We start from the raw sequence: 25,919 nt of genomic DNA on the forward strand, positions 1-25,919 counted from the left end.
ATCTAAATGCGATAAACTTGTGGAAACTTGTGCCGCTGCATTTCTTCAGCGTTGCTGTTCAACCACCCGCACCACAGCTCGCCGGAATGTTGCAAAATGCGTTCAAAAACGCTCAAGCATGGCATACCCAAGGCACACGGTACCGGCTTTTGCCTACACAACGAAAGTCACTGCTGACTCCAGCGCCGCCGCATCTCCCGTGACGTCACGGCCTGACGCTTGTCTATACATGCAGATATTAAGGACAGCATGGTCGGCCTTCCTGAAGCTCTTGGGTTTCAGGGATAGCGTAAAAAAACAAACTTGACGCAATAGCAGTAGAGATGAGCAAGAGAAGACTATGGTAGGTTACAACTTAAAAAAAAAAACAGCCATTGTTAATACTAGGCTACGTTCCGCAGTGTCCTGTATTACTCCGCCAGCCAATCACAACAGGAAATGAAAACAGCTTTTTAATGTTGGACTTTACTGAACAAGCCAGGTATCAAAATTCGAGCTTAAAATTTTTTTTCTGTAATTAGCTTTTTGTTTTGGCAACAAGAAAAGTTTTAACAACAGACTACTTTTTTGTCATGGTCGAATTCTGTGCGGCGGTTCTGAATGTAAGTGGAGCTTCAGTGCAGGCTGAAGTTGTATATGACTACAGGGTCCTATAGCAGGATAAAACTTAAAAAACAGCAGTTTCTAACACTGGGCCGCTGTCCGCGGCATTCTGTATTACTCCGCTGGCCAATCGTAACAGTAAATGAAATCAGCTTTTTAATGTTTGACTATATCAAACAATCCACTTATCAAAATTCTAAAGCTCGTAATCGTTTTCTTGTGTTAAGCTTTTTGTTTAGGTAACAAGAAACGCTTATCCAGCAGACTACTTTTTTGTCATGGAGGAATTCTGTGCGTGGAGGCTGAATGTTGATGGAGCTTCATTGCAGACTTAAGTTGTATCCGACTATAATGGTGTTACAGCATAATGAAAAAAAAAACGCAAATCCTCACAGAAATTAAAATAATAGCTTAGAACATAGGAAGAAAAAAGTTCAGAATGGTGCAAAATCAAAATAGGACTAGAAATCTTAACAGGTATGGATTAATTAAAACAACCACTTTAATTTATTAAAACAGATGGCGTGCCCCGCTGCGGTGACTCAGTGGTTACGGTGCTCGGCTGCTGACCCGAAAGACGCGGGTTCGATCCCGGCCGCGGTGGCCGAATTTCGATGAAGGCGAAATTATAGAGGCCCTGTGTGCTGTGCAATGTCAGTGCACGTTAAAGAACACCAGATGATCGAAATTTCCGGAGCCCTTCACTACAGCGTCCCTCATAGCCTGAGTTGCTTCAGGACATTAAACCCCAATAAACAAACAAAACAGATGGCGTTAGCCACTGCCCCACTTCAAAGCAGATGCCAATAAAATCCATTCATTCATGGTCATAAAAATGGCGACAGAAAGATGGGTTTGTAATCAAGCAAAACAAACACTTCTGATCAAAAGTCACATTGTCGAGATGCAGCTACAGCAGGTTCCGTCACAAACGCACACCAAACGCCATACTACTAGCCCACCTAAGTGGTGCTGTGCTTGTTTACTAAGTACCCAGGTAGGTGTTGGCAGTGTTAACACAATTTTGAAAATAAAGTCCCTGAGCAATATAAAAAGCTACATTGAAATTTATAGCTCTTATAGAAAACCTTTCGTATGTTTTATTTTTACTTTGATTGTTTAGGAGCACAAGGGTAGCAAGCCTTTGATCGGGATCAAAAATCTCGATCGTGTGCCAGGAACAGGCTTGGGATTGAGTTTGATTGTGATTAAATTAGCCAATGCAGCAACACTAGATATGCATCCAGTTCGATCCCGAGCAAAACTGGCCGTGTGACAGTGGTACTTGTTATAATACGGTATCTGCTGTATATGCCATTTGCAGTGCCTAGCCACTTCATCGCCGAACTAATGGAACCTTTACAATTAAAGGAGTACAGACATCTAATTTTTGGGTAAGCGTTTTCTTCTCTTTAATGATGCGTAAGGCACTAGTAAATATGGATTACAACACGGTAGTCACCTACGACTGCTAAATAATTTATAATCGAACTTTTCACTCATGCTGTTTCGGTTTCAACAGCAGAATGTTGTGATGCCAAAGTTGCATATAGTTCATGCAAGGCATGAAAAAAATTGCGATACAATCGTTGCTTCGTTGTTTTAATTCACTACAACGCTAAAGTCAGCCCACTTCAAGAACAGGAATGACAACGAATGAAGGAGCAGCGATTATATTGCAGTTTTTTTCATGCCTCATGTGACCTCTGCAGAACTTCCAGCACACAAAGCTGTTGAAGCCTAAACCAAAAAAGCATGAGAGAAAAATTCAATTATAAATCATCTAGCGGTCACGGATGAATACCACATGGGGATCCATGTATAGTAATGTCTTACGCATCACTGCAAAGAAGAGAAGATGTCTGTACCCTTTACAACACAGGGGAACCTGACAACAGTCACAAAACAAATGTTCTGTAGAAAGGCGCCAAAAGATTTGGGCTAGTAATACAACTAGAGCAATGGGTGATAGTGCTGTATTTATGAAAAATGACGCCATTTTCAGTTATGCACAAATGACAATTAGATGCTTTCTTCTTATTCTCATGGCTATCTCTCTTCAGAGTCACTTGAGTCGCTTTCCATTTCCTGGACCTGAAAAATAGTAAACAAATTAGGTATGACATATAATTACAGCCCTTCGTTTTCATGTAAAATACTTTTTCACCCTATTATTGCACCCTGAGCAGAGTTCTCAAAAATCTGGTCAACCCTGATGTCTACCCGGAAATGTACCTTCAAGAAAATGTCTGTCTTATGATCATACTAGAACAGTGTTTTCTCATGGTTATTTTTTTATGCTTTTTAATCCTTGTTATTCGTGGCATGGCTTAATCAGAGATTAAGTACATAAAGTAAGCTTTAGAAGGTTCAGGCCAGAATACAGAGGTTTACCAAATTCTTTAGAAGTACGGAGAGTTTAGCTAGTTGGTGCATGGCAGGACTGAACAGCGCACACAGGATGAGGACACAGAGAAGAAGCGACAAGACACAGCAAGAAGCGACAAGACACAGCAAGAAGCAACAAGACACAGCGCTCGTGTCTTGTCACTTCTTCTCCGTGTCCTCGTCCTGTGTACGCTGTTCAGTCTGACCAAAGTCTTAATGGCACCATTGAATGAAACACTACCCACTCTAACATCCTGCTCCAAGGCTATTGTACAGTTTGAATGGCTGCAGTGACGTTGAATATTTCCCCATGTACAAACAGACACAGAAACTCTAGCACAGACATTACAGTGCTCCACAATGGAATAGTAATGTAATGACGAAATAACTGCAACAAATGAAAAAAAAAAAAACATACTTGGAAAGCAGTTCCTTTGTGCCACCAGCCATTTCTAGATTACTAATGAAAATAATGAGCAAGAAATAGAGCATTTATGCCCCGCACAAAAATGAGTGCAAATAATGACCCACGTTTGCGGGAAAAAAACATATCCCCCCCCAAACCACTTAGAAAAATACAAAAACATTTTTTTTTATGAACCTGAATTGTACCAGAATCTGAGCTCAAAAATGGCAGCCCATGTTCACTAGCCAACTTCAGCAAAGAATAAAACCTTACTATGAAGGGCCCAGCATATAATGAACTTAGCAGCGAGATGCAAAAATAAGACTTGAATAAAAGCAGGCTAGACATAACGAATAATTTCCATTCTGACAGCAAAGGCGCTCAAAAAGACGAGGACGACAGAAAAGGAGAGACATACCAAGTGCTTTGTATGTCTCTCCTTTTCTGTCGTTCGTCTTTTTGAGTGCTTTCACTGTCAGAATAGACATAACGATCTGCCAACACAGCAACAGGTCTGGGTTCTTTATTGAGGTTATTTCAAGAGCTCCATGGAATACTGCAAGCAATGGGTTATTTGTCACAAGGATAAGGGTATTTAAATGCAAGGCCCATTCAATAAAAATAAATTGTGCAGATCATGCAAAATAATAATAATAATAAACTCTGAAATAAAAGTACAGAATACAAATAGTTTGTGTATACATATAAAAAAGAAAAGATCAACTGATGCACAACAGGGCAGACACATACTCCTCTGGGCTGTAGCCACCACAGCCAGGTCGGACTCTAACGAGACCTCAATAAATGTGAAATGACGACCATGACTGCAAGAAGTAATGCGAATTTACAGAAGATTAAAAAAAATTCGGCAGAGACACTTAAGACTGCTTTCGTGTGATAATGCAAAACCATTAAAGTACTGAGTCATGCTACATTGCAGAATGACTATGACTACGAGGCATGGCTATACACCTACAAGACATGGCTACAATTCTACACACCTTTCATTACATAACTTGTCAAGCGCTGAGTCATGCTACATTGCAGAATTGCTGAGTCATTCATCATGAGTACGCTACTTGTAAAGCGCTGAGTCAGGCTATGTTGCAGAATCATTATGAGTCATGACTATACATAATTTGTAAACTCTACACCTTACATTATGTTACTTGTAAAGTGCTAAGTCATGATGCAATGCAGAATCACTAAGAGTCATGACTTTCATAGATCATAGCATGTTAGGTTTCATCATTCATGTTCTCTTACATGTGTTACGGCATCGTACACCACCGTATTACATAGCCCAAATTTCATGCCATAGAAGGCGGCGGAAATGCCGAATCATGATACGTTGCAGAATGATTATGAGTCATGAGTATGCTTCATGCTAAGCATACTACGTACAAACTCTATATACCTTACATTATGCTACTTGTCAAGTGCTGAGTCATGATATGTTGTATGAGTCACATAGGTCATAATACATTACGATTCACCATTAATGACTACAGATATTCGCTTACATGTGTTGTGACATAGTACATTGTGTACTGCATTATCCAAATGTCGTGCCATGGTCTGCGATGACCGCTGGCTTTTGTGCTAATGGGACATAAAATGCTTACGGATTGAAAAAAAACTTTTGGGACGCTTAAGCTTTGCCTTTAAAAGCAGAAAGCGATAGCGTTAACGGATCTCATTTGCATTGCCTATTCAAAACTCTCACAATGACCTGATTCCTAAATAGCATACTCATAATTATTCAAGTACAGTTCACTAAGCGAAAAACCACAACACATTTACCAGGTCCACCTTTATACAGCTAGAACCAACAAGCCTTCATGGCCTATGGGTAGCACGCCCGTCTCGCAATCCGAAGGTCCTGAGTTCGATTCCCACCCAAACCCAAATTAACTCATTTTCTTTTCAGTTCCATTACTCTCCTTTGATTACAGGAACCTCCCTGAGAAATTTGGCATCAATCCGAGCATTCATTGCCCTGTTCCTGAATTTTATTAATTTTTTGCTTCCATCGGGATCTTTTGCTTACAGTTAACGATGCCGACACCGATGGCGAAGCCGATTTTTCTGTGACACAGTGATATTCAAAATTCTGCAAGCACGCTTTCCCTCATAACAATGTTGCCCAATTCAAGATGGCTGACCACAGGTTTCCAGCTGAAACAAAGCAAGACTAGTTTTTTGTTTGATTACATTCTATCCACACCCTTAGCGCCTGTCCTGTAGCCAACGCAGTTTTTTCATAGAGAAGTCGGCTATCTTGTATTTGGCAACAGAGTTACGTGGGAAAGTGCACTTGCGGAATTTTGAACATCCCCTATTGTGTTAAAAAAAATAAAGGTGCCCCAAATTAGCCTTTAAACGAAACCCAGCAGCATTCAAGAAGTGTTGAGGAACCCTATTCACCTTTGCTTCCACACCCTCCTGCCAGACACATGCAAAAAAGAGCATGCAGATACGTGGTCCCACCACAAATGCCATAAGAAATCAAAAATGACTGCCTGTAACAATGAAGCAGTTTGCTATAAACAATCACAGAGTGGTCAATATCTGTAATATAGCGGGTAAAGAAAAGGCTGGGGGAGGGGCACGCATGTATTGGACACATGCCCTACAAAAATGGCCTGTGGGGACATTTGTGTTGAGAAAAAGACAAGCCCACAGAGTTGTATAAATTAAAATGAATAAAATACTAGAGCACCAAACAATGCCATGAGTTAAGAAGAACAAGGCTACAACATGACCTAAATAGCCCAAATAAAGCTGTTTCTCACTGCCGTCCAGTAATTCAATGCGACCCAGTTTCTTCAGTCTCTATAGTCAACTGTACGATTTTTGTACAAAAGCATAAAATGCTCTGTTTTGTCCTAAATTCTTCCATGCTGTACAAGCAGTCAAAAACACACCCTTTTCGCCCCAAGAGGGAAACTCATGTAGGTAGCTAATTGAACATGTTACACAAGTTTGTAAACACATTTCAATGCCTAATGGTACCCAAGAACAAAACAGGTTTCTTACATGTATAAGTATCCAAATGAAGCACAATAAATTTCAGATACACCAAACAAAAACTGTGGCCAAAAGTGTAATAAAGCCTGTTTTTGGGTTAGGTGGTGTATATCTTAAAAGGAGGGAAACAGCGCAAAAAATGTGGATGGGAAGAAGGTCACTTTCTTCGGGTCCATGTTTTTTGCGCTGTTTCCCACCTTTTAAGGTGTGGCCAAAAGGAGTTACAATGAATGCACGTTTACTGCAGCTGCATCTGTTGCCTTCGAGATAATGAGAAACAAAAAAAGGCAAGGAGATGAGGAGCAAGGAAGCAGCAAAGAACATCTAGTGTTTTCACTACGCTAAAGCTCTTCTGTGTGGCCTCAACAACGTAGTTCCATAACTGTAACTAGACTGCAGGGACTACTAGTACTGCTGTAACCATAACTGCAGTGCCTCTTAAGGCAACTGAGCCGCTGCGGTGGCTCAGTGGTTATGGCGCTTGGCTGCTGACCCAAAAGACGTAGGTTCGATCCCAGCTGTACAGGGCGAAATGCTAGAGGCCCGTGTACTATGCAATGTCAGTGGACGCTATGAGTGCAATGCAGTGGACGTTAGAGAACCCCAGGTGGTTGAAATTTCCGGAGCCCTCTACTACAGTGTGCCTCATAGTCTGAGTCGCTTTGGGATGTTAAACCCTGAAAAAACCAAAACCAAACCATCTTAAAGGCTGGTTCACATGCAAGCGAATGAGCGATTGAGCGCCGTGTCGCCGCAAAAATTTCCAACTTGTCGGAACCTCGCCATTCACTGCCTTGACAACTCAAAACCAGGTTTTTGCACCATGGCAGCAGGATTCGCTAGGGTTTTCGCTTGCATGTGAAACAGGCTTAAAGCAACCAACTGAAAGCAAAAAGTGCTGCCACACTGGCAAGCAGGACTGCTTGAATGACAACTCTAGCCCCCGACACCTTGCTTTGGGTCCTTACCTCTTTCACAACACTGGGTTGCTGTATGCTAGGTGTACTGCCTGTGTCTCCAGTGCCCGTGGCTTCCACGTCCATAGCTTCCACAGGCTGGCTTTCAGGCGCAACCAGTTCTCCTTCTCCAATTTCCTTGGGGATTTCCTTCGGGACTTCCTTGATTGTCATGGGTGGCTTCTCGTAGACTGCCTTTTGTGCCTTTAGCTGGGCTGTGAGGGCATCTAGCCTTTGTTGGTAGAAGTCATAGACAAACTGGGCCATCTGCGTCATGCCTGTGATCACATATGGTTCTCCCTGTGGGGGCACGTTGTTTGGACGTGCTGTAGGGTAGGCCTGCAATGATTGAGAGATTACCACAAGCAGCAATGTGTCTGCATCAAAATACTGATCTCATGACACAGTGCACAGACTTGTTTTTTTTTTAATAGACACTCTTGTCTTGTCAACATCAATGATATTAAAAAGGCTCCCATTATTACGAACTAGTTTGCTGTTGCCTCAGAGTCTGAATTATAGAGACTTGGCTGCAGCCATAAACAACTGTGATGTCACTTTTCTGGGATTATAGTGCTTTTTTTTTTTTTGCTTGTTTCGCTTCAGCTGACCTGTTCACATTCAGCTTACAGGTGCAAATTTGCCACTTTTTGTAAGCTGTAATGCATTATCTGAATTCCCCTGTTGCTCACTTCAGGGAACATTGCACTGATGTATAATGATTGCACATTACTCCCCCTGCCTCCTTGCCCATAACTGCTGTGCGATTCCTCCCACCACTTCTCAGTATATAAATAAATGAATACATAAGTAAGGACAATGTTGGGAAAATTGATACTGCGTACCTAAATCCATGACCAATTCTTGATTTACAGGAAGAACATGCTACAATGCAATGGCTATAATGGAAGGAATAATGGTTCCCACAGATGATGGTGTGATGTGACATGAATGAATGTCGTACGATGAAATTTATGTCCCCAACAAAGCACATCAATCTATTCAATAAGTTAACCAAGTAAGCAACTTCACTAGTTACTTTCAAGTTGTCCAGAAGGTATCAGCAATTTAAATACACAAACACCCACACACTCTTGAAATTTTCAGCGCCATATAATATGTTTAAAAGGCAAAATGACCAGCGTTGAGGCATGCATGAAAGTACCACAAGATGTCAAATGCTGAAAACTAGAGAAACTGACGCCCACAGTGCATCTGAACCTGCACCATGAATAAACTCGTCAACATCAGCCTGACCAAGCCCACTGCAGGATAAGGGCCTCTCCTATATCCCTCCAATTAACCCTGTCCTATGCCAGCCACGGCCACCATTCACATTTTAATCTCATCCGCCCACCTAACTTTTTGCCGCCCCTGCTATGCTTGCCTTCTCTTGGAATCCAGTCCATCACTCTTAGGGACCATTGGTTATCTTGCCTTCGCATTCAATGCTCTGCCCAAGCCCATTTCTTCCTCTTGATTTCGACTGGGATGTCACTAACCCGCGTTTGTTCCTTCACCCACTCTGCTCTCTTCCTGTCTCTTAATGTTACACCTGTAATTTTCTTTTCCATAGGCGTAACTCAACCGTATGCCAAATGTAATTCTTGCATTCATGTGACAACAAGGGGCAGCATGAGTTGGCCACATGGTTATAAATAAGCAATGAATGATATAAACATGTCATCAATGGCAGAGCAAATAGCCAATGACAGATGCTTTTAATCAACTACAGTAGGATGCAAGTCAAGAAAAAAGCGCCTTTTTTCTCATGAGCCTGCAAATGAAAGTAGCGTGCCAATGCAAGGAGGAAACTATTCCCTTTCATCTGCCACTCCCTGCATTGTCATGCTAGCAAGTTCTTGAGAATCGGAGGACACCATGGGCTGGAAGTGGATCCTTTGACGGGGAAAAGCTGCGTTGTTCTTGTCTTGTATCCAACTATAGGGCCAGTCCTCGAGAAATCGAACACGCATGTCCAATCGACATTTTTAATTTCAATGAAAAAAAATGTATCATAATGGAAGTGCACCCAGAAGAATATATCTGAGCTTACTTTTTGGAAAAAAAAAAAAAGAATCCTTTGCGAAAAAAATAAATAACAAAGCCAACTTTGTGGATGGGCCAGTTTTCTGCAATGTGCGAAAGCTCAACTTTGGAGGGCTATAAAAAGAAATTGTTTGCACCCAGCTGTCCAGATATTTTTCTGTCAACACTCCATGAACAGCATAACGAGGTGAAGGGTATAATTTTGTCTACCAGGATGGGTGTCGAGTAAAAAAAGGAAGATAAACAAGACACATTTTTGAAAAGTGTTCAAACTATTGAGGGGTTTCAAACTTTCAAACTACTGAGGGGTATTTAAAACATAGAAACCTTAAACTTTGAGATGTGATTATGTGTTCTGCTGGCAGTATGCATACTTTTTTTGGAGTGCCTGGTAGGATTCCTTCATGTTTGAAAATTCACTCAATTGCGAGCAAATTGCATGCACTGCCAATTTTTGAAAACTATTTACAAATAAAAGGCCATTTTCAATTCCTTTCTAACTTTCAGAAATGATGCTTCAGAACATGTCCAATAGCATACTTAAAAAAAATGTTGCACTATTTTTGTAATTTTTGTATTTCCAGACTTAGAGAGTAGCGAATGTGACCCTGTTAGCGGGGTTGCTGCTACCACTTGAGCAACAGATTAAAAAGATCATGTTCCAACTTCATACAGCCAAGTGGTCAGTGGATAGAAAAGAACTGTGAATTAATCTTGCAATGATAGGTTTGGAATAAAATTTGCGGCTAAAAAGATTCTTTGTTCTTTAACACGTTCATTGCGGCAGCGGTTTCTGGAGCCCTAATCCCTGTGCGACGTGGCCCACCGGTGGGACACTTTCAATTTTCTTGAATGTGTTGCCACAATTCACAGCTACAATGTACAGGGAGCCACAGCAAAGCTAACTACTTTGAACCGCCAAGAAATGGCAACAGCGACATGGCATATGTGCTTTTAGCAGGCACTTTGAACCATCAGTCCTTAGTCCTTGCTGAAATGACACCTTTTAGATCTTTTCAGCCGCAAATTTTATTCGAAACTTATCATTGCAAGATTAAATAAAATAGTATGAAGCTACAAATATAAGTGGATATTTGCATGAAAATCATTATAATAGTGCTTAGGGCCTCTTTAAAGTCAGTGTGACAAAGGTTTATCCCTACTCATTGACCACTTACAGTCATTTGAAGTTGGGACCAGACCCTTCTAATCCATTGCTCAAGTAGTAGTAGCAACCCTGCTAAAAGGGTCACATTCGCTACTCTCTAAGTCCACAAATACAAAAACAATTCAAAAGATTTTTTAAGTATGCGACTGGACATGTTCTGAAGCATCATTTCTGAAAATTAGAAAGGAATTGAAGATGGCATTTTATTTGTAAATGGTTTTCAAAATTTGGCAGTGTATGCGTTTTGCTCACTATTGAATGCATTTTCGAACATGAAGGAATCCTACCTGGCATTCCAAAAAAAGTATGGCTATTGCTTGCAGAACACATCTCAACGTTTCAGGTTTCTGGGTTTTTCAAATTTGTGGAGATGCACCCCTCCATACTTTGAACATTTTCAAAATGTGTTGTGTTTATCTTTTTTTTTTACTCGACACCCAACATCGGAGACGAAATTATGTCCATCACGTCATTATGCTATACGCGGAGTGTCGACAGGAAAATATCAGGATAATTGGGTGCAAGCAATTGATTTCTATAGCGGCCCAAAGTTCAGGTTTTGAGAACTGCGGAAAACCGGCCTGTCCACGAAGTTGGCTTCGCAATTTTTTTTTTCGCACAGGGAAATTTTTTTTTTTTTAAGTAAGCTCAGACATGTTCTTCTCGGTGCACTTCCATTATTATATATTTTTTTCGTTGAAATTACAAATGTTGATCGGACATGAGTGTTCAATCTCTCATGGACAGACGCTTGACGCCGTGTGCACCGCCTATAAGGGAGCCACTGAAAGCCTCCTAGTGGCAGCCGTTGGAACTGCAGGCAGGCCGCTCATTGCAGCTTTCTGCTGCCACTGCAAGCTTGGCCGAGATACGCCTGCGTCATCTGAGCCAGTGGGCATCCCGCAGAGTTAATTTTGCGGCAAAAGCATGCGCAAGGGAATTGCACTGCATGAGAGTGGACATGTAGATGATGTTACACCTCACAGGGACAATAGTGTTCGCCACAGGCGCGTGACGCCGAGCCTTGCTGGATGAGGAGCTGATCACAGTATACCACTTCTGCCGACAGGCATTTGCCAATGAGAAATCTTTCTCATTTGTTTACCATGTGAACTACTTTCGCCCGTTTACACTGAAAGTGTAAATTTTTGGCACACTGAAGCTGTGGCATGGACCTGTGATTAATTGACACAGGTGTGGGGCTGCGAAAAGGTAGCGATAATAAAGCTGGGAAAAACAAAAGCACTTAAGTATTCGCAAGCAAAATTAACTGCCGCTTTCCTTAAGTGGTAATTATGTATTTGTTGCTGAACTAAAATGAAACAAGCCTCACTTCCACGTGCACCACTATATTCACCGCTTGAAGGAATGTTAGCAGTACATTTTGTAGGTATGTAGCTTGCAGTACTGCAATTAACGTGAAAAAGCTAAATATTCAAATTCTTTATTATTATTCAAGTAACAACAGTAATTTAATTGTTGCTGGTGGATGACACGATCAGCCTGACAAGGCACAGAAACGGACGCTCTGATGAAAGCATTCTCTTCCAACCCGCCGCGGTGGCTCAGTGGTTACGGCGCTCGGCTGCTGGCCCGAAAGACGCGGGTTCGATCCCGGCCGCAGCGGTTGAATTTCGATGGAGGCGAAATTCTAGAGGCCCGTGTACTGTGCGATGTCAGTGCCCGTTAAAGAACCCCAGGGGGTCGAAATTTCCGGAGCCCTTCACTACGGCGTCCCTCATAGCCTGAGTCACTTTGGGACATTAAACCCCAATAAACCAAACCATTATCTTCCATTGGTCTGCCATGCGCATATATGAAGTGTTCGCTCTTTACAAGTGCGGAATGAATGCATGCTCATTATGGGGCAAGCGGCTAAGATAATATCAGAAAGACATATCACTGAAACGGGGCCCAACTGACCACGGCAAACCATTTCTTTTTTAGCGTTTGCATTTAAAGGACAGGTACAGTAGCTTCACGTGGCTTCGTGGCTTAGGGTGACTTTATAGGCGCGCAATATCTAACGTGCAGCCTGGGAAGGCTGGTCCAGTCCGGTCCGGCCTATTCCATCTCATGCACAGACCTAATGAATAGAGTCCAGCAACATTACTAAGCAGTAACAAAGCAAATGAAGCTGTGCAAAGTTTGTAAAACTGAGCATGGGGCATAAAACACTCGTTGGGCAGCATGACAATCTGCAGTAGCTACATGCATCATAGCTCTGAAGTTCAGACTTCTTGGACCACCACGAAGTCACAGTACAGAGCGCTCAGAAGCGATGTAATGTCATGAGAAAGAGGACAGCGCTTACAAGTACGAGCGCAATAACACAGCCGCTCGAGATCGAGCGGCCGTGACGATGGACAGCGCGGCCAGCCTGGCAGCTTATCAACATGTGCTTAGTGGACAGCGTCGATCGATAATTTTAAAGTGACAGACTGCATTTAGGCATAACTTAAGAGTGGAGCGACAGTCAGTGCCACAATTGGTGCAGATATGTGGTCTTGTATGGTGCATTCTTTTAAGCTGTCACCTGCTTCTTGACATAACCAACTAATAGTTCGAAGCATACGGAAGCAGTGAGCCAGTCACAACATGGCTCCGCGCCCCTGGCTCAGCATCTTGCATCAAATTTTTCTCTTTAAAAGCGCACTTACATTGAAAGGCCGGTGATCTGTCGCATTTGCCAACAGCACGCCTGTTTTGCATCTTAATTGGGAGCCATAACGAGGCGACTACTCGCAGCGAGACCGGCCTATAGGTGGCGGCACCATCTTTCCACTAGTGTGGACCGGCAGCGGGAGGCGCCCGTTGAAACGTACGTTTGGCGGTTGGCTTCCAAGTTTACGGGACGTTTTTTCCCGAAGAAAATGCGCCCTCTACAATGGATGAGTGATATACTTCTCAAAATGTTTCGATCTAGCACAGAAAAGTGCAAAATCACAAACGCTACGTCGTAAAAGAGGTGCAGATTCTATGGACACTTGGGACTGGCACACAACCGCATAACCCCGATTTTATGATTTTCTCGCGTTTTGGCGGGCGTTTTTCTTGTGCCGCACTTACAGGCCTGATATATTTATTAAGTCACGTTTCCCTAACAACAGTTTGGTTTCTTCTTCACCTTTTTACCAATGTGCGCACCACTGCGTGTGCCACAGAACTTCACAGAAATGGTATAGTTGTACGGGTGTCAGACAGGTAGATTTAATATGACTGCCAGCGGTTGAGTTTTGCCTCATGAACTGTCACTGTGGTGAGACATGGTGCTACACATAGCAGATAAATGCCATTCAAAATGTACTCGTTCCAGAAACATACTATCAAGCACTTTCCCTCCACTTTTATAAGGTGACGCCACTGTGCTTGTCTTCCACTACAGGCGCTTCACTGGTTATACAGAGACAGCGAACTTCGGGACGATACATTAGTTGCTGTGCTAGCATTTTCTGAGCACGTACTTTCTGCCCTGACCTGCCCCAAGAAAGATACAGTCTGGTTCACTAGCGCTCTTGAGCTGAGGATTAAGCAGATTAAGTGTAGCAGCACACTGTCCGGTAGGTGTGTCCACAGATGGTGAGCGCACATATCTGGTCTGGCTAGATGACACCGGCACTTTTCACAGCTGTTCCCCCAAAGTAAATCATGCCAGAATTGCACAAGAATTTTCAACGCACAGGAAAGCTGACTGTTCATGCGTCTACTGTGCAAAGAAAGTTTCAACCACGTGGAGTGAGCTCGCCGAACTTATAGCTAGGCTTTGATTTTTGCAGCCAATTTCAGTGTAGGCAATCGTGTGATGCTGCGCGAGTGACTCCAAACGCAAGTGTCACTCGTTTAAAATAACAGTTTGGCCGTGTGACAAGGTTATTACAGTCCCCAAAATTTAGGAGCTTCAGCAATTAATTTTTTATACGTTGAAGGGTAAGCTACGAATTAGTCGCTGCAAAGACACTATATACAGAAACTGCGCGTGAGTGCGGTTAGGCGCGTGCATGCAGCTTTGAGGGAATAAGATTTCTTTAGCACTGTAATTATCGGCAGTGCCGGCCTCATGCAAAACATAGATTTGGGGATATTTGGAAAACAGGAACCACATATTAATTCGATTTCCCCCAAAAAAATACTGATTGTCTTCGTATTCGTGCGACTTACAAGATATATTTAATACTCCTCGCCAAGCAAACACTGCCACATATGAAAGGAAAGATAGCTAAGCATGTATGATATTCAGTGCTATTATATTCTGCTCCATAGACTGACGTAGTACACATGTTGCTCGTATTCTTCTCTTAGTTTTACTTGTCAGGAGCAATGAGCTTACCCGGGAGAACACTGGCACTTGGCTCAGTACCAACATTACTCGGCCGACAATGGCGTACCTCTATCTAGTTTGACCGGGTAATATTTGCTGCTACATTTAAACACTGGGCATGATGTGAATCCTCAAATGTTTTTGCACTCTTCTGGGGCAAAATTTTCTCACTGTTGCGATGTGGCAGACGCGTAATAGCATTAAAGTTTATTAGTAACAACTTGATCATGCAAATAGAGGGCATAAAATTGCCCGTTCAAACCGATGACAACAATATACAATCACTGGGCGGCTGCATTCAGTTGTATGGACGGCAGCGACCTTTTCGTTGTGGTTTGAAACGGCACTTAACGCCATCGTCTCTGTGTTTAAGACGCTGCGCAGCAAAAAACCTGCAGTGCCAAAGACCAACGGAGGATGTCATGATCCAGCATTACATGCTGGATATAAACAATTATTGTCTTGACTGCAGCGTAAGAGGCGAACATGGAAATAGGAGCGCACTAAACAACAGTCACGAGAAATGTCTGCTGCACGCGCACACATAAACAATGCTGGCTAGCAGATGACACAAGCGGTCATCCACACGATGGAGGGTTCGCCGCTGCGCCGCAAGGTGGCGACTCTGTTTGATCTCGGGGCCAATATGCATGAAAACGATCACTGAATATGGGGGGAGACAGAAATACAAGAAAGGCAATAACACTTTAGTGTGCAAATTGAACACGACATAAACTTTTATTTTTCTCATCGAATAGCCACGATCTACCGCAGTCAGGCAAAGGAGCGGAGAGGTCACACAAGCGTGTTTCTGGGAAGTTTTAAAAGTTTTTGAGCAGCCAGTTACGAAGAAGTAAGTTCCTTTACATCACTGAAAGCTTACACAGTAGTAGGTACACGACTAATCAATACCCAACATGATCTAAGCTATCAAAACATACGTGCGTGCCCTGAAAGCGCTCTGAAACAGACGGGAAAAGTGGTAGACACAGCCCACCCATGCTTTGTGGGCTTGGTGACAGGCGGCGCAACCATCGCCATGTGCACGACGTATAGCAATAACAGTTTTTGTAATGAAAATGCAAGCAGCTGAACACAAAATGCTACTGCGGGGACAACACAAACAAGGACGCTGTTGGAAATATGTCGTTCATCTAATTCATTTCACACAAGTAACTATGAAACAACCTGCAAGAAAGGTATTTATGAGTGCATAACTAACAGAAGTCTCGCACGAAGCACAAAACATATACACCCAGTAATAGCACTTTTAAACTAAGAACATTACATTTGTTCATAGGTAGAATACTTTTCCCGATTCTTATGTTCATTCCTTTTGCAGACTACACAGCATGAAACCCACTAACAAAAGTAAAATGTCCACATTTACAACTAAAAATGGGTGGAAAAAAAATGACAAAAACATGCTGCAAAATTAGGGAGCACTACCAAAAATGCTACACGAACAAATGTCAATGAAAAGAGCTTGCAACTATGCCACCTCACAGTATATTTGCCACAGCCGTACCACGTGTACAGTAATGCTAGGTTGGACACAGTCAGCCAAAGCAATACAATTGTTTTGGCTCCTGCACATAAAAGAAAGAGAACACAGGGAAAAGATTTCTGGTCAAACATACCTCCCAAGGTGCCAACCAGAGCTGTGTAGGCCTCTGCAGCAGAAGGTTGAATGTGGGGCCAAGTTCAAAGCAATCCTGGAAAAGTGATATGCGGGCGAACACGTAGAGGCCCAAGCGTGCCCGAGACATGGCCACCACAAGTCGGCGCACATCACGCAGGTGACCCACAGCTCGCGTCCGGACTAATGACAGCAGCACATAGTCATTCTGCTGGCCTTGGTACTTGTCCACAGTGGTAACCTGATGGAAAGGCACAAAACAAGAAGCCATATTTTGCAGATTACAATACCACTTAGCATATTACCCACTTTTTAAACTGAGCATAACCAAAACACTATCGTTTTAATGAATTTCAGCTAGTTTTCGGCTAGCATTCTCATTGCACACTAATTCAAGAAAAAATACCCACTCGATTCATACTCATGATCTCCACAATGAAAAGGACTTCATGGTCACAGTTTGAAAGTGAATGATGATGTTGGCTAGCCTCAGGGAGCCGGACACAAAAATCTGTCTTGACACATCACAGTTAGCTTGAGAAAACAGCCTGATGCGGCGACAACTGTATTTCATTTTTTTACCTTTTCCAGCTTATAAAAGCTCCACTTTCAGAGAAAGTGTCATTAGAACACAATAATCTATCAACAAAGGCCAACTTCAATTTGTTCTCATCGTCTCTTTAACACTTCCTGCACTATTTTAATAAGCCCTTACGATTCAATTTATACCCTGAACATGCATGCTGCGAATTCACCATTTCCATTACATTCCTATTACAGTAACCCCCTACTAAAATGATAACAGAAAAGCACTGCAGGTAGAATGACAGATGAATAAAAAAAAAAGGTGATCTCTACTCAGTTTACAGAAATCAAAATACAAAACTCGGCCAAAGCTCCTGCTCAGCAAGTGTAAAGCTCTAGGTAAAAGGGGCACTCCAAGCAATTTCTAACGCTATGCATATGCTTTCAGTAAGTGAAGTTCATGGTATCTGCACCATACTCTGCATTTTACACGTTTAGATGCATTCTTTTTAACAGAGAAGCACTTCCCGTGAGACTGCTCTCAACATAGCCCGTGACATTGTCTGCTGCTCCATCATAGAAGCCCTGATGAGTGAGTTTCAAGGAGAGACGCTGGTCTTAGAAAAAAAAAAAAATCATTAATGATGTCACAATTCTCAAACCCTCAGACAACGTGTATTTTGTGTGCTGATTCTAAATATGTCATTTAATTTTATGTAAAACAAGTCTTTGTGGACATGTATAACATGTTCTGAAAGTTTTTTGTCAAGAGCTTTCAAGAAATTTTGCTGCAGGGAACTTGCTGGAATGTATGCTATTGGTCTGTCTTGACATCAAGCAATGCAATAAGGGTAAAATTATCATCTGCCTATCATAGCAGCTGAAGTGTTGAAGTGTAGGGTTCTGAAGCTGCGACTTCAGAGATGCAAAGAAAAGTTTGCGCTCCTGTCTTTGGAGTGGCAACTTCAAAACCCTACAAATCAACTGCTACAATATGCAGGATGATAATTTTACCCTTATTGCATTTCCTGATGTCAAGAAAAACTAACAGCATGCATTTCGCAAAATTTCTTAAACGCTCTCGGCAAAAAGTTGCATAACATATTACATAACTGCACAAACACTAGTTTTACATAAATTAAATGACACATTTAGAACCAGCACATTCCCTGAAAATTTCAGTCGTCACTATACTACTAGAAACTTTTTTTAAGACCATCTTCTCTCCCTTTAAGTGGTATTTCGTGTGATAGCAGTAATCTGATCAGCTTGGCTGACATGTTGTCTCAGCTAATGGCATGGGCTGCTGGTCAAGGCAACAAACTTGAGGCAAAAGAGCAAAAAAGACATGCTTTCTATCATTATGTTGCATGACTACCTTGTGCTTCTGCCACAGGTGTCACCAGGAGTTTCCTCTGTTTTTATATTTTATAAAAAAGAAATAAAAAAACTGGAGAATGGCTGGGTGGTTTATTACGATGTTACACAGCTTACTCAGCAATGCAAAATCACAATCGAACTTTACTGCAATTCTCCAAGAGATCTGGCAGGTGTTTGTTTTTCAGGCCTTACCTTCAGTGGACAACCGATGAGGGGATTGTCTTGGCAACGCTGGCGAACAACATCTCGTATGAGATGTTTCTGTCCATTGTAGGTGGTCAAAATAGAGATGCGTTCAGCAGGATAGCCTAGAAGCCTCATGTACATAAACACTGCCACCACATACTCGGCCTCTGCCAGGTTCTGATAAAAGTAGGGGTTTGGTTCCGATTCACCAATGCCATTGAAGTCTCCGACATCGACAAGCTGATAGTCGAAGCAAAATCCTGCATTGCCAGTGCGGTACTCAGGCCACTCTGTAACATGTGGCAAGTTCCCCAGGTTCTGATAGCGCCAGTTGTACAGGTCACACAAGCTGGGTCGCGACCGTCCTTGGCCATCGAGTTGAACCACGGGCACACCCAGGCGCACAAAGCGCGTAAACAGTGACTGCTCCATATTGCTGTACTTTTGGAATGCCATGTTCTTTACCACAGGGGGCAGCTGATGATGATCACCAATCATGATCCACCGCTTCAGGCGATTGTAACCATCCTGTGGCGTCTGTAGAAGCAATGGAATGAAGGTCTCAATCTCTAAAATCTGGGCAGACTCTTCCATGAGGATGTTGTCATACTTGAAACCCAAATCTACCAACTCTCGGCGCTTGAGTGCTGCATGAGTACATGTCATGGCAATCACCTTGGCTTCCTTGACAAGGAGGTAACGTGACCTATCAAGGCCACTGCGCAGCAGTTCGAATGCTCGGAATTCTTCCAACTGATCAAAAATGTCCTTTATGTAACGAAAACAGCTCTGTGCCTTCTCCATGTCATCTTCAAATGACTGACCATGAAACAAAGGCTGTGGTGCATTGCTGAAGAACTTGCCAAATGGAAAATGCTCTTGGATGTCTTGGGCCAATGGCTTGGTAGCAGCACCCGGTTTCACTTTGCTGAGAAATTCTTCCCAACGAGACAAAACCTAAGGAAAAAAAAAAAGACAAGGCATATTAATTGCACCCTACCAGGTTGGTTAGAGTAATAAGAAATAAACTGTGATGTCCAGAAGAATAATCACCCTGTGCAAAGCCTTTGTAACCATTCTTTATATATAAGCATTCAAAAAAAGTATTTGTTCTCATCATGAGTAAAAGAATGTTAATGCCTAATTTTAGGATGTGTGTTTCCTTCTTTGTAATAATGCTTAAGGCATTAATATGCATGAATTACCATGCGATGTTCACCTACGACCGCTACATAATTTGTAATCGACTCTACTCTCATGCTGTTTTGGTTTCAACAGCCGAACGATGGTTGTGATATCAGAGTTTTGCATAGATCACGTGAGGCATGAAAAAACTATGACATAATGGCTGCTTCATCATTTTAATTCACTAGGACGCTAAAGCCAGCCTGCCTCAAGAGCCGTGATGACAACGAATGAAGAAGCAGTGATTATATTGCAGCTTTTTCCATGCCTCATGGGACCTATACGGAACTTTGACGTCACAGAGCTGCTGAAACTGAAACACCATGACCAAAAATATTCAATTATAAATTATTTAGCGCTCGTAGGAAATACCACATGGTGATTAATGTATAATAATGCCTTCTGCATCACTGCAAAGAAAACATACCACCAAAATTAGGTGTTTATACTCCTTTAAGATGGCTGTACTCGTGAATAGTTTTCTGTCGCTCTTCAGTCAAGGCTGGATGATTAAACTGCAAGTGTCGTTACATCCATGGCAGAATATCATCCTGAATACAATGGTGATGAGACCAATAAGTTTCTATGAGAGATTGTACCCCTCTTTGGCACACAACAAGAAATGAAACCCCATGAGCCACCCCTCGCAATTATAGGATTAGGTGGGAGGGGAGAAAGCAATGGTCAAGGCACTGTGTAGGCAAAAGCTTCAGATTTTAAATTTCCAGGGAAGGGCAACAACTCTCATTTACTGGCTGCACACTTATGGCACGCATTTGCAGGATGAGGACAAAGGCCCATCTCTTTCCCTTTCCTGCCTAGCCTTAGCTGCAGTGCCACAGAAAGTTGACCGTGAGTACAGAAAAAAAATGCCTTTCATTTTTTTTAAGGTATGCTTGCCCATTTACAGTCCTAAAGATGCATGTATATAGCTGTTTAACCAATATTAAAATCAAATGTAACACTTTATTAGTTACTCTAACACCACATAAAGAAATAGCGACGCACTTGAATATTTCTGTCAGTCTTGTATAGAGAACTTGTGCAGTTCTTTATGGCGCGAAGGGAGCGAAATCTTAAAGTAGGTATGGGGTTACACAGACAATGCTTGCACTCAAGCAAAGGCACACAGACATCTCATTTCTTTGTTCTACAGCACACTGCTCTAGCACTCTAGACAAGCCTGCACTCACGACTGTACATTATCTCAGCATGTCTCCCGCAGTTCCTCTAATGCACAGCTCACAGTCTTCTGACTGCAGATGAATAGCACCCTAAGTGCAACTAAAATGGCATTGGGGAAGGAGAGCTACAATTACAAATCTCTAAATATTTCACATAAAGTGTATACTTCATTAAGAATGAAGTTCAACACCTTTTGCTTCTGAAAGTTTGAAGCAGAAGCAGTGTCCGAGATGCACACAATAATACTGCTTGCGTGCTACCAGGCTTTCAGGTGACTAAGCAGACCTCTCAATGAAAACTCACTGCCTAGCCATGTGAAGCACAATTCTTCAGTACTTGAGAAAAACCTAATGAAAGTTAGTACGAAATCGCTTGACCACAAGAATACATTCACTGAAGTCAGTAATATTACAGACACTTATTAAAAGTTAAATTCCACTTGGCATGTACCTTTGGCCCACTTGTTAAGTATACAGGCAACCTAAACAAGCAGGACAACAGCCACGTTTTTGTGTCAGTAAAACATTAGCACCAAGCAAGTATAACCATGTTTCTAGGTGTCTTGGTTAGCTACAACTGCTAAAGATAACTGCCATTCACTTACCTGGTAAAGGTAGAAGAACCCAGCAGTCTCGCAGGTGTACGAGACATCACCAGTTACACCGAGGCTATCTTGGAGTCTGCTGACTTCTTGAAGCAGCTCCAGCCGCTTTCCCAACACATAGTTAACTCGGCCATAGCGACTGAAATCTTTCTCTGTTTCCAGTGCCTCTTCTCCATGGCCCAAGCGAAGCAGGTGCCTTTCATCAATGTCCAGCATCATGATTTTCTCAAAAAGCTGATTTAGTGCCTGATTTGAATGAGTGACCAATAAAGTCCTTTGCTCTGGAAAGTTGTGGTACAAATTAGAAATGATTTGCACAGCAACATCTGTCTTGCCTGTTCCGGGTGGGCCAACAATGATGGTGAGGCCCGGCTGCAAACCAGCACGAATGGCTTCAATCTGTGTTGGAGTGAAGGGGATAGCATTCTTCTTTGTCCATTCACTTGAATATGGTCCCTTAATCTGAGTAATATGTGGGGTGACCAAGATTTTGTCTTTCCTTGCTGGTTTATCAGTACCTGCACCATCCTTCCCTTTTCTTGAGCCTTGTTTTAGGGCTGTCTGTTGCTGTAGTGCAACATCACAAAATGTCACTTTGAAAGGTGGCACAAGCAAACGTGGATCATTAACGTCCACAGATATGTCGCACTTATCTTCAAAGCTTCTCCGCAAGTGGTCCATATTGAGAAATGTGTCATTGAAGTTGAGTGTTGGAATCTGATTGCTCATCTTTGAGTAGTGCGCAGCACCTGGATCACCATAACCAAGTATAATGTCATGCAACCAATCTGGCACAACACACTCTGTGTTCATCAGGTCCCTGATGGTTTCCAGAACAGCTTTGAAGTTGTTTTCTTTTGGCTTCCTCCTCATCAGGATGTTAAATGTGTCGTAGACATCTTCACCACCCTTCACATTGTGATCCATGTCAATCTTATACTGATTGCAGTCCATCCACACACGATATGTCCTTGTTTCACCAGGCAGCACAGGCTTTGGCTCTGGCCCTTCTTCAATGACTCTTCCATTAAGGTCAAGCAAGCCCTCAACTTCACAACCCCGCACATACGTTAGGCCTACCTGAGGCACAAAGGGCTCTTTGTAGTTGTAGAGGGTGCCTGGGGGACAAGCAGGACGCACAGTGATCAAAAAGCAGACGTCATGCTTCCTAAGAGCTTCCCACTCTGCTTTTATTTCCCTACGCACATTGAGGTGGACAGTGACATCTGCACGAACCTTTGAAGGCTGTTTCTCTCCAATGTTTGGCTTACCTACTTCCACAATAGCGAAACTGACAATGGGCTGTGCCATCCTTGCCCAGCCCCCAAACATGACCCCTTCATCCTCTGTTTTCCACGGCTTCAGACGACTGACTGCATCTTCAATATCCTGTCTTATCTCATATGTGGACTCAAGCCGAAAGAGGTGAAAATTGCGGAGCAGGTAATCATGAAGAGTAAGAAACTGCAAGTTGAGCTTAGGTAACGCAAGGCAGCCTTCCCCAGAAAAGTATTCTGATGGAACAACATTTTCATCCCATATGATGGATTCTGTAGGATAAAGGGGCATTTCATTCAGGCTCTCCAACTGTGACTGACGTCTCTCATGTCGAGAAATCAGCAGTTCTTCAAGAAAGGTGTGACTGTAAGGCGACTCTTTGCTCTCCGAGCTCAGTGGTGGCACCAAGAACAGTGAGGCAGCAAGCCTATGCAGATCCTCAGTTTTCAGAGAGCCAAAGTGCTTCAGAAGTTTCTCTCGTGTGTCCACATTTGCAACATTTGACAATGAGAACCGTCGCAGGTCAGTGAAGTCTTTGAATGCTGCTTTCTGCAGAGCTGTTATGTTGTCATAATGAATTTGCATCATGTCATGGTCTGTGAGCTCTTCTCCTGTCTGGTCACTGATTTCAAACCTTGAGTAGAATTTCAGTCTGTCTAAAAGCTGAGTAAACAGCCTGCCTTCGTTGCGTTGGCACAGTGCTGACAGTCGACACTTGACAACAAGGTGGGAGTTGTCCATGATAGTGTTAAAAAACCGCCGCGTTGGAAGAAGAGCTTCAAGGTCTGTCATCAACTCCAGAAAGCGCTCGCAGTAGTGGACGACCTCCATAGCCGGTTTGTCCAGCTCAGGAACATCTTTTGCAGCTGGCACAGACTCTAAGTACTTAAAGAAACGGCCAATCAACCGTGAAAGGAACTCTCGCTCATACAAAAGGTCCTTGTATGCCTGCTCGTCAAGCTTTTTGTCGTTTTTGTCAATGTAAGCCCAAAATTTTTTCAACTTCGGAAAGCGCTTGAACTCGTAGTCTCTTCGTTCTGGCAAAAGGGTCCTCCAAGCTGACAGCGAGACCAAACGCTGAATTTGCTCTCGGATCAAGCTCACTTCCATGCTGTTGAAACAGTTGATGAGGAACACCAAGAGTGCTGTTTGCTCCTGCAAAGAGAAACTGAAGTTCTCGTCCAATGCGCTTTCCATGACTTTTCGAAAGAAAGACGGGAAATGGTCTGGTCTTGCAATAAATGTCGGCCATGCTGGGACTCTTTCACGAAATTTTTCGTTCACCATGACAACAATCGACATCAAATGAGCAGCCGATGCATCTTGAGGATCGTAGTGCGACCATAAGTAGTTCTCCAAGTACTGACTGAATTCAAGCAGCATGACTTTGCGGATCGCAAAGCCAGATCCTATAATTTCTTGCTGGTATATGTCCACAATTACCTTCGGGTCGTATTCCCTCCATGATGATTTGTTGTGAGGCACCCAATAATCTTCTGCGAGTTTTGTTATTGTGTCTGCCGTGCCCGAACGTGACAGCGACGACGAAAACGCCGCCATGCCTGCATTCACGGTTGCCGCATGTTGGGAACATTTTAAAAGGAGCCAAAACTTGAGCTGAAAGTAGCCAAAAGTAGCCGTACTGTTCAATCTTAGCGCCAAATTTGTGCGCTATATAAAAGAAAAATAACTGCTAGCATTTTAAATCAACGCAAGAAACGGAATAAAAAGCACAACGTTTGAGCCCTTTTTCTTGGTCTTGAAGGCACAGGTTCGTTGCAACACGTTCTAGCCAACAACCCCCAGTAGGACATTGAGCTGTTTTAGCCTAAGGCAGTCGAGCTTCATTTTGTTTCGCACCTCTTTTTTTTACCATGTTATCACAGGAGAACACGCGTGCAGCATCAGAGTTGGAAACTCAAAGATGTACAAAAGGCCATTCGCTGCAAGTGTCTTTGTACGATCCGGCCACTGCGTGCCATACACTCAAACATGATGTCTGATCAAGTTCATGCTTATTGTTTGCAGTTGCCGCATTTCTGAAGGTACATCTATGAAAAATGCAGCGGCAGCTTCAGTATGCATTCACGGCTCATCGCGCTTTTTTTGTGATCAGGATTGATGGCATGCAGCCTCCGAAGTGCAAGACATTTGGAAGAGTTGTACCGCCAATTGCCTCAAGAACTGGAAGCAGCTAGCGCTCTACCACGGCTCCTTGGCCTGCCGAAATCATGTCACCTTCTTTAGCGTCGCGCCGTGCGCGCATGTAAGCGACATATATATAGCTACCCTAGCCGCAGACAGGAACCCTTCTCTGTCCTGCCATAGCAAAACACTTCGATCCGAACACAGATGGGCGCTGCCCGTACTGTGGAGAGATCTGCGATATCTTTCACATGGTGTGGGCATGTACTCAGAATCCTCACCTTCCCCTTCCCCCACCCGAGAGGCATGGGAGACTGCCCTCCTCAACTATAGTGAACTATACCTCAACTGCTCCACGCTGGAGTCCCAAAGGGCTCTGGTCAAGCGGGCGCGAGACGGGGCCTCGTCGTGCGGTGTCCCGGACTAAGGATACCGACCATGCAGCAGGGTTTTTCAACCCTCAAGCTCTCTTTGAATATTAAAGTTTTTCACCACCACCACCTAGCCGTGCCTAGCGGTAGAGAAAGATATTGGTAGAACGCTGTACTAGAGGTGCCATAGAGAAAGATATCGTTCTCTATGGAGGTGCCACGAAGCGAACCGACAATGCCGGCGAGGATGCTGCGAGTAAAAAAAATGCCTACTAAATGCGCCAAAATAAAAAGTTTGAAGTAGCCAGGGAGCCAACCTGAAATTTTCATCGCTAGACAGGTTTCAAAAGTAGCCAATTTGGCACAAAGTATCCACCAACGGCAACCCTGTCTGCATTAAGGAAGCCGAAGAAAACGTGACAAGCAAATTTTGATTGCATATTTAAGTAATTATCTAAAAAACGATTTATTAATGAAAACAATTTATTAGTATCCAACAGATT

At 43.0% G+C, this 25,919-nt stretch overlaps 1 protein-coding gene across 1 annotated transcript; it reads right to left on the minus strand.

Annotated features, from left to right (window-relative positions):
• Positions 1-2,562: 2,562 nt before the first annotated feature.
• Positions 2,563-25,667, minus strand: LOC149352641 (RNA helicase aquarius). Its single transcript, XM_089581837.1, has 5 exons — positions 21,623-25,667; positions 18,655-19,605; positions 16,559-16,798; positions 7,396-7,722; positions 2,563-2,697 (listed from the first exon to the last, which is right to left on the minus strand). The coding sequence occupies exons 1-5, from the start codon at positions 24,458-24,460 to the stop codon at positions 2,653-2,655; spliced, it is 4,401 nt and encodes a 1,466-aa protein (XP_089437963.1). The 5' UTR covers positions 24,461-25,667; the 3' UTR covers positions 2,563-2,652.
• Positions 25,668-25,919: the final 252 nt, after the last annotated feature.

Source organism: Amblyomma mixtum, chromosome 3, assembly GCF_055824585.1.
Source record: "Amblyomma mixtum isolate Tamu chromosome 3, ASM5582458v1, whole genome shotgun sequence".
Taxonomy (NCBI): domain Eukaryota; kingdom Metazoa; phylum Arthropoda; class Arachnida; order Ixodida; family Ixodidae; genus Amblyomma; species Amblyomma mixtum.